The following is a 12,840-nucleotide window of genomic DNA, read 5'->3' as shown; positions in this document are numbered from 1 at the left end:
CTGTTCTTACCCTTTGATCTCCTTTGCTTCCCTGAGCCAATTACTCCACAAGAAATATGGCTCCTCTTACTTTGCTTCTTTTCATTTTTCCTGCTCCACTTCCATCAGTTCAGGCTTTCCCTACTGTGATGTGTCCACCTGTAAACTGGTCCTACCTCCCGATTTCTTATTTCTTGCAAGATCTAGCACAGTGCCTTATATAGAGTTGGAGGAGCTCAAGAAATGTTTGTTAAAAAAATTGAATAAAGGAACAAGTTTTAAAGTTTTCTGAGAGGAGGAAATTGTCAACATAAAGGGAAGAAGAAAAGGTAAACCGCTGAGTTTTCAAAAGCCTGGCAGTTAACTTTAAAATTAAAAATGAATTATATTAACACTTTGGAACCTGTTATGGGGCAGAGCAAAGAGAAAAGTCTAACAAATGAAGCTTTTAGCATTTTGGAAAGAAGAATGCCAGATTTTTAATCTTTTAAAAACTCATTAACATTCTGAAAAAATTTCACTGTTCGGGATGTTCACAATTATGGTTATTCCCAACTCCCAAGTCATGATTTGTCTAGCATATTATTTCACCATTCTGCTCCTCAAATAGATGAATATAATGCCCTAAAAACTTTCAGTTACTTAGATGTCACTGTGAAAAAGGTCACCTTTTGCAGCAACTAAGATGTGAAAACCATTATCAACTAAGACATGAAAACCATTATCAAAAAAGGGAGATGTATAATCTCCCTTTCTATCAGTCACTTATTCCAGGTTAGTGATTTTTTTTTAAATAATCAATCAGAAAGTGTTTCTGTGCAAAAACCCCCAATGAGAGCCTTTCTTACCAAGATAGCTAAAGTTTTAAAGAAAACTTTAAAAAGGCTCTTTTTCATATACAACTTTAAATTTTGGTAACAGTTGAGAGCACCAAAGACACGTGTTTTATGCTTTAAGCAGAAGACATGTCATTTGAAATGAATTACTAAAAATCTTTTATTTAGAATGTTTATTCTAGTCTATTATTCTCTGTAATTACCAAGTGTTATTTCCTGACACACACTTTCATGTAAACAATGCACAGGAAAAAACGCTGTTTTTGCTGATCATGATACTATGCATCAGTTGGCAAAAATCTGAAATAGATTAATTTTGAAAGCAAGGTCATTGGTTTTTAAAATAAAGAACCAAATTAAGCAAATTATATCCATTTTCCTAATACACTGATCAATATAGTACATGCAATATTCCAACAGTTTGTAAATCTTCAGAATCCTTCGAACCCAAGGATTAGGGCATGTAGTTTTGTTGTATTTGCTTTGTTCTTTTACTCTTAACCTGAAAATCAAATTTTCTGGGTTTGGTGATGTAGGCAATAAAAAAAAGAAATTAGTTAAGACCAATTAAGCCTATGATCTAAACAATTTGAAGCAATAAGTTTACATTTGAGAACTTGTAGATGATATGAAACTTTTGTCAGCTATTAAACATATTTTTTAAAGCCCTGCTGATGAAAGATGTAGCTTCCAATGTTTTCTCCAGTAGAGTTAATGAGCTAGATGGAAAATATCTCATTAATTTCTTGAGTCCCCTTGTGAGGCAAGAAAATGACATTCTTATCTAACAGCTGGAAAAGCTGAAGAATTAGTGGATGTAACTGTGCTCAACTGCAAAGGAAAAAAATAGCTTTTCTATACGATGAGATGTGGATATGAAAGAATATTGCATACACACATACCCTCTCCCTTATTTTTAAGGAATCAATATCTGCTTAAAGAATAAGAAGACTAGTTAAAACCCTTGGATCTTGGCCCTATAACTTTTGGCAGAGTATATTATTGCTTCATGGCCTGGCAGTGCAGTGACTCTTTTCATTTACTTTTAAATAGCTTTTCCCTAATCTGTACAACCTAACATCTGACCAATTATGAATTTTCAGCAAACTTAAGTCTCTTATTCTATACATTTTTTTTAAAACTGTAAAATTCAGGAAATAACTGTTTGCAAAGTACATTGAAGCACTTATTGGGAAGCAAAAAAGCACAAGTTGAAGTGATTTGTAGTTTCATAAAAATGAATTTGACATTTTACTTAGAAGTTGCAAACCACCACACGGTTTTGAGTTTTGAATTCATTTGCTTTGCAAAAAGTGGAATGTTTTACTTGAATGGAAATGCCCTCAAGTTACTGCTAGCATGGCTATAGGATTGATTTTTCTAGGTTAAGGGAATGCCAAAGTTTAGTGCCTTGTGTGTATTATTTTCTAAAGAAACAAACTATCATCCATGTATTTAAATGGATGTAGGAAATTCAAGAACAAATCAGGGAAATTTAACATCATTTCAGTATTACCAACATAGGGCTTTGTGTAACGACTGTGACATCAAGCTTTAAACAGATAAGGCTTTACCTCGGCTCGTCCAATAGAAATACAGTATGTAAATTAACCCATATTATCTGTATGCTGATTGGCCTGAGTTCCCCTGAATGTCACAATCTCACCACCCAGCAATGAGGTATTTTACTGCTGTCTCGAGATCAGATTATTACTGTAGAGAAGATTTTTATTTTTTGTTTCATTAACAGATTATAATAAAGCAAAAAGCATACAGAAAAAGAAGCAGACGTTTTACATTGGGAATTAATGAAAGCGTGTCTGCTAGTTTTGGGTAGGAGAACTGGGAAGTTGTTGCTTAAAATTTTATATCACCTCCACAAACAAAACTCTTCCGAAATGGTAAAATAAGAAAATTCATGATTCTGAGGCATTCCTAAGCACCCACGTGTCAGGCTTTGTGGTGTCTGTGGTGTCATCCGACGTTTTGGACTGGTGTAAGTTTTATGTATTTGCTATATTTCTAGTATTTTTCATCTGTAATAACAAAGGGGAAAAAAGGAAACTCGTACACATAACTGCTTTGACATCACCCATCAATGGTCAGCCGAACTTGCAAGAGGGGAAAAGGAATACTGTTGCTTGGTGGGATGGAATGCCAGGAATAGCCATTTAAACATTTTATAAGCCTGATTCTTTAGTGACCTCCTTTAAGGTAGACTGAAGGTAAATCATATTGTAGTTGTCCTCTGAACTTAGCTTTCTCCCTACTTTTACACATATTTGCGTGCATTGGAGAATAGAAGATGAATAACAAAGAGCTGCCCTAACGTGCCTCCCTTCTTCCCCATTGACAAGATTTTTAACTGTGGGAAAAAATAAACAAATCAATCAATCAATAAATAACTTTTTTTCTTTTTTCCCATTCTTTTCTTGTCTTTTTCCAGCTAACCTGCAAATTTAAAGGTTAGCTGGAGACATCATTAAAAAAAAAAAAAAATCTAAAACAAGCCTCCGGTGGTTTGGACCATCCTAAAAGAAAAAGGAAGAAAGTGTTTGGGGAAGGTTAGGGTTCCGGGAAGCTGAGGGAGGGGGCGGGCGTCCCAGGCACTGTGACTTCCTCTTGCGCTGCCTTTGGGAAGAGGATGGGCCTGAGGTCCTGAAAGGGCCTTTCCAGTCCCCCACTACAAATGCGGGGAGGGAAAAGTTCAGAAGCAGCCGCGAAGGGACAAAAGCTTAATGCTGCCAGTTGAACTGGACAGGGCAGTCAATAAACCCAGCCAGCTCTGGGGACAGGTAGGGGCTCCTGTTGGTTCCACAGAGGCTGAAGCAGCCCCGCCGCCGCCCTCGCCACCGCAGCCGCCGCCGCCGCCGCGGCCCCTGCGTTACCGGGGGAGACGGTGCCGCTGCGACAGGGGAGGACGCGGCTGGAGCTCAAGGAGGCTCCAGCGCGCAGGCGCCGCCGAGCCCTGCCTGGATGCTCAGTCAAGGCACTAAGGCAAAAAAAAAAAAAAAAAAAAAAAAAAGAAAAAAGAAAAAAAAAGAAAAAGAAAAAAAGAAAAAAAAATCAGCAATTTATAGAAAGAAGAAGCTATAGTCTGTCGGGATATCCAACACCAACAGGTAGGAGGATATACTCTTGGTTAAGTTTGGGGGATGTGGGGGAATGCACAGTGTTGATGAAACTGCAGGTTCACCGAGAAAGAGCCCTCCCTCAGGTTGTGTGTGTGTGTGTGTGTGTGTGTGTGTGTGTGTGTGTGTTGTGTGCGTGCGTGTGTGTGTGTGTTTTGTGACAATAAACTGCATAATGGAAGTACATTCAGACAATGCATCTTCAGTAGGGCTTACTGAGAGCTCCATTTCTGGAAAGCCTTTCAAGACTGAGGACTATCAGACTGCGAATCACCGGGAACGGTTCCTTTGCAGCACAGAAGCAATCTCTCTCCCCATCTTCGCGTATGTAATGCATGTCTCTCTCTCTCCCCCTCCTCCACCCTCCCCCCATTATAAATCCAGGGGTGGCGGATTTCAGGTTTCGTAATGTTGCATGATGCGATCGGTATTTACCCGAGGATGTACCGGTGGGGAAATTAAAATCATCGAACGCAGTTTTGCCTGGGCTTCCATCAGCATATTCCGGGCCAGTGAGAAGTGGCAGAGGAAACACGCTTGGTGGGAATAACAGAGGAAGCCGATTTCCCTGGTGTGGTCCAGGCACCTACGAGACAATGTGCATTTTGTTTTAAAAAGAAGCCACTTGTGATTTGCAACAAAGGTTATCAGTGTAAATGGGAAAGGCTTAATTGCCCAAGAAATACAGGTTCATGTTATATTCATTTGAATCCAGGCAGCCAAGGTTTACAAATGGAAGTGCATTATTCCTCTGGGTGTGTTTCCCTGTCCAATATTTACATTAACCATTTTAATAATCATGTGGGCTTAAAAGATTTGCCAGAAATGGGGGGTAGGGTGGAGAGGGAAAGACAAATGATTAAATCACATCAAATCTTGGGACAAGTAAGTTCCTATTAATTTTGAAGTCTAATTTTGAAATTTTGCTTTAAGATGAATCAACAAATACTCTTATGCAGCATGAATAGTGGCACTTAAGATATATTTTGCACGGGTTCTTTGGACCCACATCAAACAGAGAAGCTGCCTGTGAAACACTGACAGATACTAACAGATCTCAAATAAATGTAGGTAGTGTCTCTGCCTCCTAATAGCAATCTTGTAGATTCCATTGCAATTCTAGTGGTTAATTCCTGGGCTGGCATATTTTACAAGAATGGGACATTTTATTCCTTCTCTCCTAAAGGTACCCTATCAAATGTATATTGTCCAAAATAGGGACATTTTAAAATTCACTTAGCTTGGAATACTAAACAAGCCAATTCTCTGAAATCTCGAGCAAAAATATTTAGTAAAGCAAATATTAGTATTCAAAATTAAAACTTTATTTGCTTCCCCATAAGTGAACAGCTTTGTTAGCACTGTCTGACATCATTGCTTGTTAACTTAAGAACTGATAGCTCTTTTTTTTTTTTTTTTTTTTCAGATATTCTGATGGCAAAACAAGTGGAAGAAAAGAGGAAGCATGACTGCAGATCAGATCAGTTCTGTTTGTGGATTATATTTTCAGTAAAATGTATGGATCTATCTTTTCCTTGTTCTTATATCTAGATCATGAGACTTGACTGAGGCTGTATCCTTATCCTCCATCCATCTATGGCGAACTATAGCCATGCAGCTGACAACATTTTGCAAAATCTCTCGCCGCTAACAGCCTTTCTGAAACTGACTTCCTTGGGTTTCATAATAGGAGTCAGCGTGGTGGGCAACCTCCTGATCTCCATTTTGCTAGTGAAAGATAAGACCTTGCATAGAGCACCTTACTACTTCCTGTTGGATCTTTGCTGTTCAGATATCCTCAGATCTGCAATTTGTTTCCCATTTGTATTCAACTCTGTCAAAAATGGCTCTACCTGGACTTATGGGACTCTGACTTGCAAAGTGATTGCCTTTCTGGGGGTTTTGTCCTGTTTCCACACTGCTTTCATGCTCTTCTGCATCAGTGTCACCAGATACTTAGCTATCGCCCATCACCGCTTCTATACAAAGAGGCTGACCTTTTGGACGTGTCTGGCTGTGATCTGTATGGTGTGGACTCTGTCTGTAGCCATGGCATTTCCCCCGGTTTTAGACGTGGGCACTTACGCATTCATTAGGGAGGAAGATCAATGCACCTTCCAACACCGCTCCTTCAGGGCTAATGATTCCTTAGGATTTATGCTGCTTCTTGCTCTCATCCTCCTAGCCACACAGCTTGTCTACCTCAAGCTGATATTTTTCGTCCACGATCGAAGGAAAATGAAGCCAGTCCAGTTTGTAGCAGCAGTCAGCCAGAACTGGACTTTTCATGGTCCTGGAGCCAGTGGCCAGGCAGCTGCCAATTGGCTAGCAGGATTTGGAAGGGGTCCCACACCACCCACCTTGCTGGGCATCAGGCAAAATGCAAATACCACAGGCAGAAGAAGGCTATTGGTCTTAGACGAGTTCAAAATGGAGAAAAGAATCAGCAGAATGTTCTATATAATGACTTTTCTGTTTCTAACCTTGTGGGGCCCCTACCTGGTGGCCTGTTATTGGAGAGTTTTTGCAAGAGGGCCTGTAGTACCAGGGGGATTTCTAACAGCTGCTGTCTGGATGAGTTTTGCCCAAGCAGGAATCAATCCTTTTGTCTGCATTTTCTCCAACAGGGAGCTGAGGCGCTGTTTCAGCACAACCCTTCTTTACTGCAGAAAATCCAGGTTACCAAGGGAACCTTACTGTGTTATATGAGGGAGCATCTGTAAATCTTTAGCCTTGTGAAAACTAACCTTCTCTGCTGAGCAATTGTGGCCCATAGCCATATTTTGAGAAGAAATTCAAGAATGGAATCAGCAGTTTTAAGGATTTGGGCAACATTCTGCAGTCTTTGCAATAGTTCACCTATAATCCTATTTTAAATCTCAGAGTGATCCTGCTGAGTGCCAGCGAAGGTTTGTAATTAAGAAACGACTGAACCACTGCCCTAAGTTTCTTTATGTGGTCAAAAACTAGATAATGAAAGTAGCAGGTGCTAAGTATCAGTGCTAAATGCTCTGTATGTCACTACATATGAAAAAACATCAAAAAACAATTAGCATTGGACATCTTAATAAATTAAGTTGACATGAGGTAAACGTGTTGATAAAAACTAATTTTAGAAGTTTGAAGACTTTAAAACATTTCATACTATTATTGTTTTGCAAAGACTAAAATATTTGGGGACATAAAGTACTGTAATCCACTAAAGACGTGCCAATGAATTATTGGAATATCACACTTTAAAAACCGCCTTGTAAGTTCTAGGGAGCATTCCAAAGGAGTATATTGGTTCCAATTAGAGTTTACTTTTTTTGTATTAATACATTGCTATTTCTAAATACCACTTTCCTTATCTACTAGTAAGATTGCTAGCATTGAACTGTATTATGTGGTTTTTGTTGATTTGGTATAAAGTTTTTCCAATTCATTTATATTTTACAAATGCTAGATATTGGTCTGGGAGGCAACATTAATGGTAGCAACCTGTCACAACGGAGCAGTTCTAATAATGCAGAATAAACACATGTTGCCTTAAAGGGTTATCTAGTATCCTTCATCTTATTTAGCATTGGAGCAAATAGCCAAGGGAAATCAAATCAGTAACCGGTCATGATCATGCATCTGAAAGTGCATGGAAGATCATTTAGTACGTTTTCCTTTTTTCTCACATGGTTTGAAATTTAAAGTGCACATCACTGAAATAATGAGATTTTCTTCTGAGGTGTGCTACCCTTTCTAAAGTGTTCTAAGAAGCAGGCAGTTGATGTATGTTTATATTTTAAGTCAGCTGTTAAGGGGAGACCACAGCCTTAGTATGACATCCTGCACAATTTGTGAAGCATTTATTCTACTGAAGGCACAGTCTTGTTTATACTTTCTGCACATTCAGTGTATTGGTAGTTTAAATTATTTCAGTTTTAACTTGTGAAAGCTCTTATAATATGATTTCTGGTATTTTAGAAATACATTAGAGTCTGTGAGTCTCATTCTTTAAGATACAGATGTGTGAACTTCAATATAAAGTTGCATTTGCCAAAATTTACCCGTGTAGCCTGTTAATTTTCTTGAAATAAGTTTTACATTTTTGGCACACAACAACTTTTTTTTTGATCTGGGAGGCAAGCACAAACTAGGAAGACTAGCTTTATTATGGTTTTGCTTTTTGATTCTTGTAGCTACTATATTCCAGACTGGAAATATATGAATGATAATCAACATAATGCTGATAAACTGATATAATATTATCTGTAAAAGAATTATTTGGTAGTTTATTATAATCATCCCTCTATTATTCTTAAATGCCAGTAGTATTTAGAGATGTGTACCTGCTTAGTTAATTGGCTCAGAATTTTAATATAAACATCACACTTTAATTTGGAGCACAGTACCATAGAAATTTGGGGTTCTAAATATACAACTTGTAAGAAGGATGGTTTACACTAACACTATGACGAAACTAGGAAAAATTATTTTTGTTTGCTTTCTGTTGTTTTGTTTATGGGCTTGTTTTTGTGAAGTTTTTTTTTTTGGTATTTGATCATTAAGATTAGGAATCTAATAGAACAGAATTCCGTATTGCTATAGTACTTCTGTAAAGAGAATATCAATATAAATAAGGAAAATAAATCAATGAAATGTTTCAATGATATATGCAACTATTCAGTTTTGCTCATATAAGGACAGCTCAAGCCATGAATTAGTGAGCATTCTGACCTCGTTTTTACTTTACACCAAAGTTGATTAGATCTGAGACAAAATTTAATGCACAACAGTGAGTTGGATCTAGCAATAAAGTCTCTTTGGTACTGAAATCATTATCTAAAACAAAGGAAATGTTATCAAAAGATGTTCTGATAACATTGTGATTGCAACTCAAAAAAATTTACAGTAGAAACGTAATTGCAATGATGATAATGACTAACTTTGCTTAGAGGTTCAAATATCACCAGCAATCAGTAGAAAATTCAGCAATAATCTTAAGGCCAGAGAGAACAGGTTCACCACTGCATAGCCAAGAAAACAGATATGAGTTAAGAGTTGGGGATTGAGGAGTCAAGAGCAAGGGCCATGTGAAGCTGCCTGACTCCACCTAGCTATTTGGAATAACCGATTCCCACAGTTTTGGTAAGCGACCAGCCCCAGTAATCAGTGAGTCAGGCTGAACTGCAGTGACTTTTATTTAAGCCTACTCCTGACTAACTTGGCATTTGCAGGTCAAGCAGGAAGCAGTTGACAAGACACATCCTCAGTGAATCAATGCCATTTGTAACTCAACTGGTAACAGTAGTAATCATAAAAAATAAAAGCCTACTTCAGTGTCTTAATGACCAAATCACATTACCTATATTAGCACTCATTCCAAAATTCAGTAATTAATCTTTAATCCATAAAAATACATTCCCACTGTAGCGGGGCAGGGGGTGTCCAAATTCCCTGTGAGACTGATTATCAATAATAATGTGTCTTCCTCTTGGACTGAGCACACATCTGAGCTGAACGGCCTTTAAATTGTTTTTCATAATAGTGGTGATATGTTTGCATGGATACGTCTGTACTATTTCATCTGGTTCATTTTGCATGTAATAGATTTATCTGTGAGATGCCTGGCTGAAGCTAGGCATTAAGTCTGTGACTATGGAATCCTATGCAGGTATTAACCAAGGCAGAAAGAGGTGAGTAAATTGCCCATTTCTCCACAGAGACCCCATTTAAATAACACAAAATTAACCATAGTGATTTAGATGAAAAAATTATTTGTAGATAGGATAACCTATTGACTGAATCATCTTTTGCAGATATCAGCTGTTTGGATTTCATCACCAGGATTGTCTATAGAAGTTAACTGATTTATGATTGTTAACACATAAATATGGCCACTTATCCCTTTGCCTCAACTTCCATGGATGCTACCTGAATTGTTTGCTCATTTATTTACTTATTCAACAAATATGTGCTGGGTGCTGGGCTTGGTGCTGAGTGCATAGTGGAAAACAAAGCAGAACAGTCTCTCATTTAGATTTCTTAATCTAGTGGGAAAGAAACAATAAATACATAGTAGCAATGAGTTGTGAGTGTTAATATGGTAAAAATTCCCTAAGAAGAACTTGGTCATAATGGCCATAAATGGACTGTTCTCCATTTTCACTTCAGTGCCTTATCACCTATCTTTGCCCAGTGTTATTTGGGATCTCGTATATATTATACATACTCCCTCAACTGAGAGGGAACCCCCTCATTCTATTCAAAGCACCAGGAACCTTTCACCCACACTTAGACAAATCAGCGTGTTGTATTTTAGAACCAGCTCCCATGTAGTTAATTATATCTGCATGATAGCAGCAAAATCTATTTTCCCTTCCAAAGTTCCCTTCATATCCCAACTATCCACTTCCAAAACAGAGATATTTCAATTGCTTTGAGAGACATGGAGGTGTCTTTTCTGACATACTCATATCTTCCTGCAAGATAGGATGAAAATGCGTGGGTAAAAGGCAATCAAATGAATGACTTATTTGTGTGCATCTTACGATGACTTGCGGGGGTCCTCCCAAGTAACTTGTGAAACAGGGTGCATATCTTTTATTATTAAAACATGCCACCCCTTCAATGTTTTTATTGCTCCTTAATTGGAACACAATAAAACTCCCTAATCGCCTATCAGCTGAAAAGTTGGCTTGGCCTCCAAAATTTACTTCTATTGTAAGTACGATGAAACTGATTTATAACCATACAGATTACATTTGTCAGCTAAACTGTGTCATAATTAGTTGGATTGCACCTGGAATTACTGTAGGACAGTTGCAAACAGAGCCAAAACTCTTCACTTCTGTGTATTCACTATTGGATAAATTTACTGGGTTTCATTATTTCATGCCATGTGTAGCATAGACTGTATTATTATTAAAACAAAAGCAGTTTGCATTAAATTCGTATTAAAAAGAAAAGAAAGCAGCTAAGATGATAAATGGTGATGTTTCAAATACTGGCTGAAGATGTTAATCAATGTAGATGGTAACCAGAATTGTGGGTTATTTATGGTTCTAAAACCTTGTGAGTTTATTTTTCTATGCAAAAATATATCATTTTCATGTTTGTTAATAATCTCTTATAAATGTTTTAAATGGAAATTGCAGGATATACTAAGAACTGTTTTCTGCTGAAATTTTTTGTTGTTATTGTCAACTGTGGGCATGTCAGCGTTCTGTGAGTTTTCTAATTCCCTCAGAAACTTTTTTTACACCACTTTAAAATGGTAGAATTGCTCAGTTTTGAGGCAAAAATTCATAATTAGTCTGTATAGTGGTTAAAATGAAAATAACATTTGCAAATGACTGGAATTTCTTTTTTGGCCATCAGTCAAAACAGTCAAATAAGTTAAAGGCATATTTGAATTGGAGCAATGTAGAGAGAAGTTTTTGTTGTTGTTTGTTTTTTTTTTATAACTGTTTTTGCCTTATGCTGCAATGTAACAGGCTCTAAATAATATATTAAAGCCAAAAGGCTTTAACTGTATGAAAAGATTATATAAACAAGTCCTGGTTTTTAAAATGGGGCAGGAGTTTTACATCATCCCTTTTTGCCAAAGGGATGATGTCCATTAGCTGCTCAATCCCTTTGGGTTAAAAGGCTTTTAAAGCCAGTTTTCCTCTCACCATAACAGGCAGTTATTACGAGGGCTGGCTCCCTGAAAGGTCCCCAGAGGAAAGCAAGGAGATTGTTTCCCTCTGAGTAACTGAAAAAAAAAAAAAAAAAAAAAAAGGCCTCAAAGCCACAGGTGGTTTGGGGTTTGGAATTATTCACACCTGACATTCACAGCTGCCTCCTTGGCTCCTTCTGGGGACATAGGACAACATCGTGGTCAGAAAGACCTAGGGTCCAAGTTCAGCTTGGAGGCAGAAAGTAATTCCTTTTTCTTCTGTGTTTGGAAAATAATAGATTATTGACACAAATATTAAAACTGATACTGTAATGCATTTCCTGGTTTGTGTGGTTTTGACAGACAATAAAGTAACATTTAACTTATAAGGGTATTCAAGATTATGGGATAGGGAAGCAAGTCATTCATTATCCCACAATATAAGGAAGATGACTATAATCCTACAATATACGAAAAGTGATTATAATTTTTAAAGCTGAATTGACACTTGAGCTTGAACTAGCTGTTTCTTTTCATAGCTTTCAGGGGGAAAAATCTGACTAAATAGATGAAAAAAGAGTTTGTTCTTTTTCATCCCAAAATTTAAAAGTTAAAAGATAATTTTCTTCTGTGAAAAAGGGAATTATTGAACATTTTTCTTAAGCATTTTTACTTAGACATAATTCAGTACAACAATCATTTATTGTGCATCTACTGCATGTGTGATTTTGGGCAAGTTATTTAACCTTTCTATTCCTCATCAATAAAAAGTGGACTGCAATGGCACATATGTCCTAGGGTATTTGAGAGGATTCAGGGAGTGTGCAGCCTTGTGAAGCCCTTAGCAGAGTCTGACATCTTAAATAAATTTTATTTTTTACTGCGTATGAGGGGCTGGCCCTCTAATAGTTCACCATCTAGCAGCAGAGACATCAACAAATTATGAGATGATGTGATAAGTGCTGTAAAGAAGATATGTGAGATAAGTGTTAAAGGAACACAAACAATCAAGTAATTCTGTGAAAGTGGGAGCAGGAAGGTGAGATAGAAAAGGTGACACTTGAACTCAGTTTTGAAGGATAATTTTAATTTAATCTGTTTGACAAAGTTGAGAAAGTCATTTCAGATAGAGGGAATAACAAGGTGAGCAAAAGGCAATGAGATTTGAAGGCTCATGATGTGTTCAACATAGGGATTCACTAATCAGAGAAGTTTATGTGGTGTGGCTGGGATTTAGGTACTGAACTGGGAAGGCCAGCAT

At 37.4% G+C, this 12,840-nt stretch overlaps 1 protein-coding gene across 5 annotated transcripts; it reads left to right on the top strand.

The window, feature by feature from the left end:
• The first annotated feature begins 2,515 nt into the window (after positions 1-2,515).
• GPR85 (G protein-coupled receptor 85) lies at positions 2,516-11,694 on the top strand. Of its 5 annotated transcripts, none has more exons than XM_058426103.1 (3): positions 2,516-2,811; positions 4,153-4,270; positions 5,373-11,694. In XM_058426103.1, exon 3 carries the CDS (start codon positions 5,543-5,545, stop codon positions 6,653-6,655), a length of 1,113 nt encoding a protein of 370 aa, XP_058282086.1. In that variant the 5' UTR covers positions 2,516-2,811; positions 4,153-4,270; positions 5,373-5,542; the 3' UTR covers positions 6,656-11,694. The 5 variants fall into 5 exon arrangements, with proteins under 5 accessions (XP_058282086.1, XP_032617387.1, XP_032617388.1 ...); XM_032761496.2 differs by lacking the exon at positions 2,516-2,811 and adding an exon at positions 3,429-3,937; XM_032761497.2 differs by lacking the exon at positions 2,516-2,811 and adding an exon at positions 3,458-3,937 and having other exon boundaries at positions 4,156-4,270.
• The last annotated feature ends 1,146 nt before the right edge of the window (positions 11,695-12,840 follow it).

The sequence above is a fragment of the Hylobates moloch genome, unplaced genomic scaffold (assembly GCF_009828535.3).
Source record: "Hylobates moloch isolate HMO894 unplaced genomic scaffold, HMol_V3 SCAFFOLD_1, whole genome shotgun sequence".
Lineage (NCBI taxonomy): Eukaryota > Metazoa > Chordata > Mammalia > Primates > Hylobatidae > Hylobates > Hylobates moloch.
Note: the sequence above shows the minus strand (reverse complement) of the source record. Positions and strands in the feature narration are given on the sequence as shown.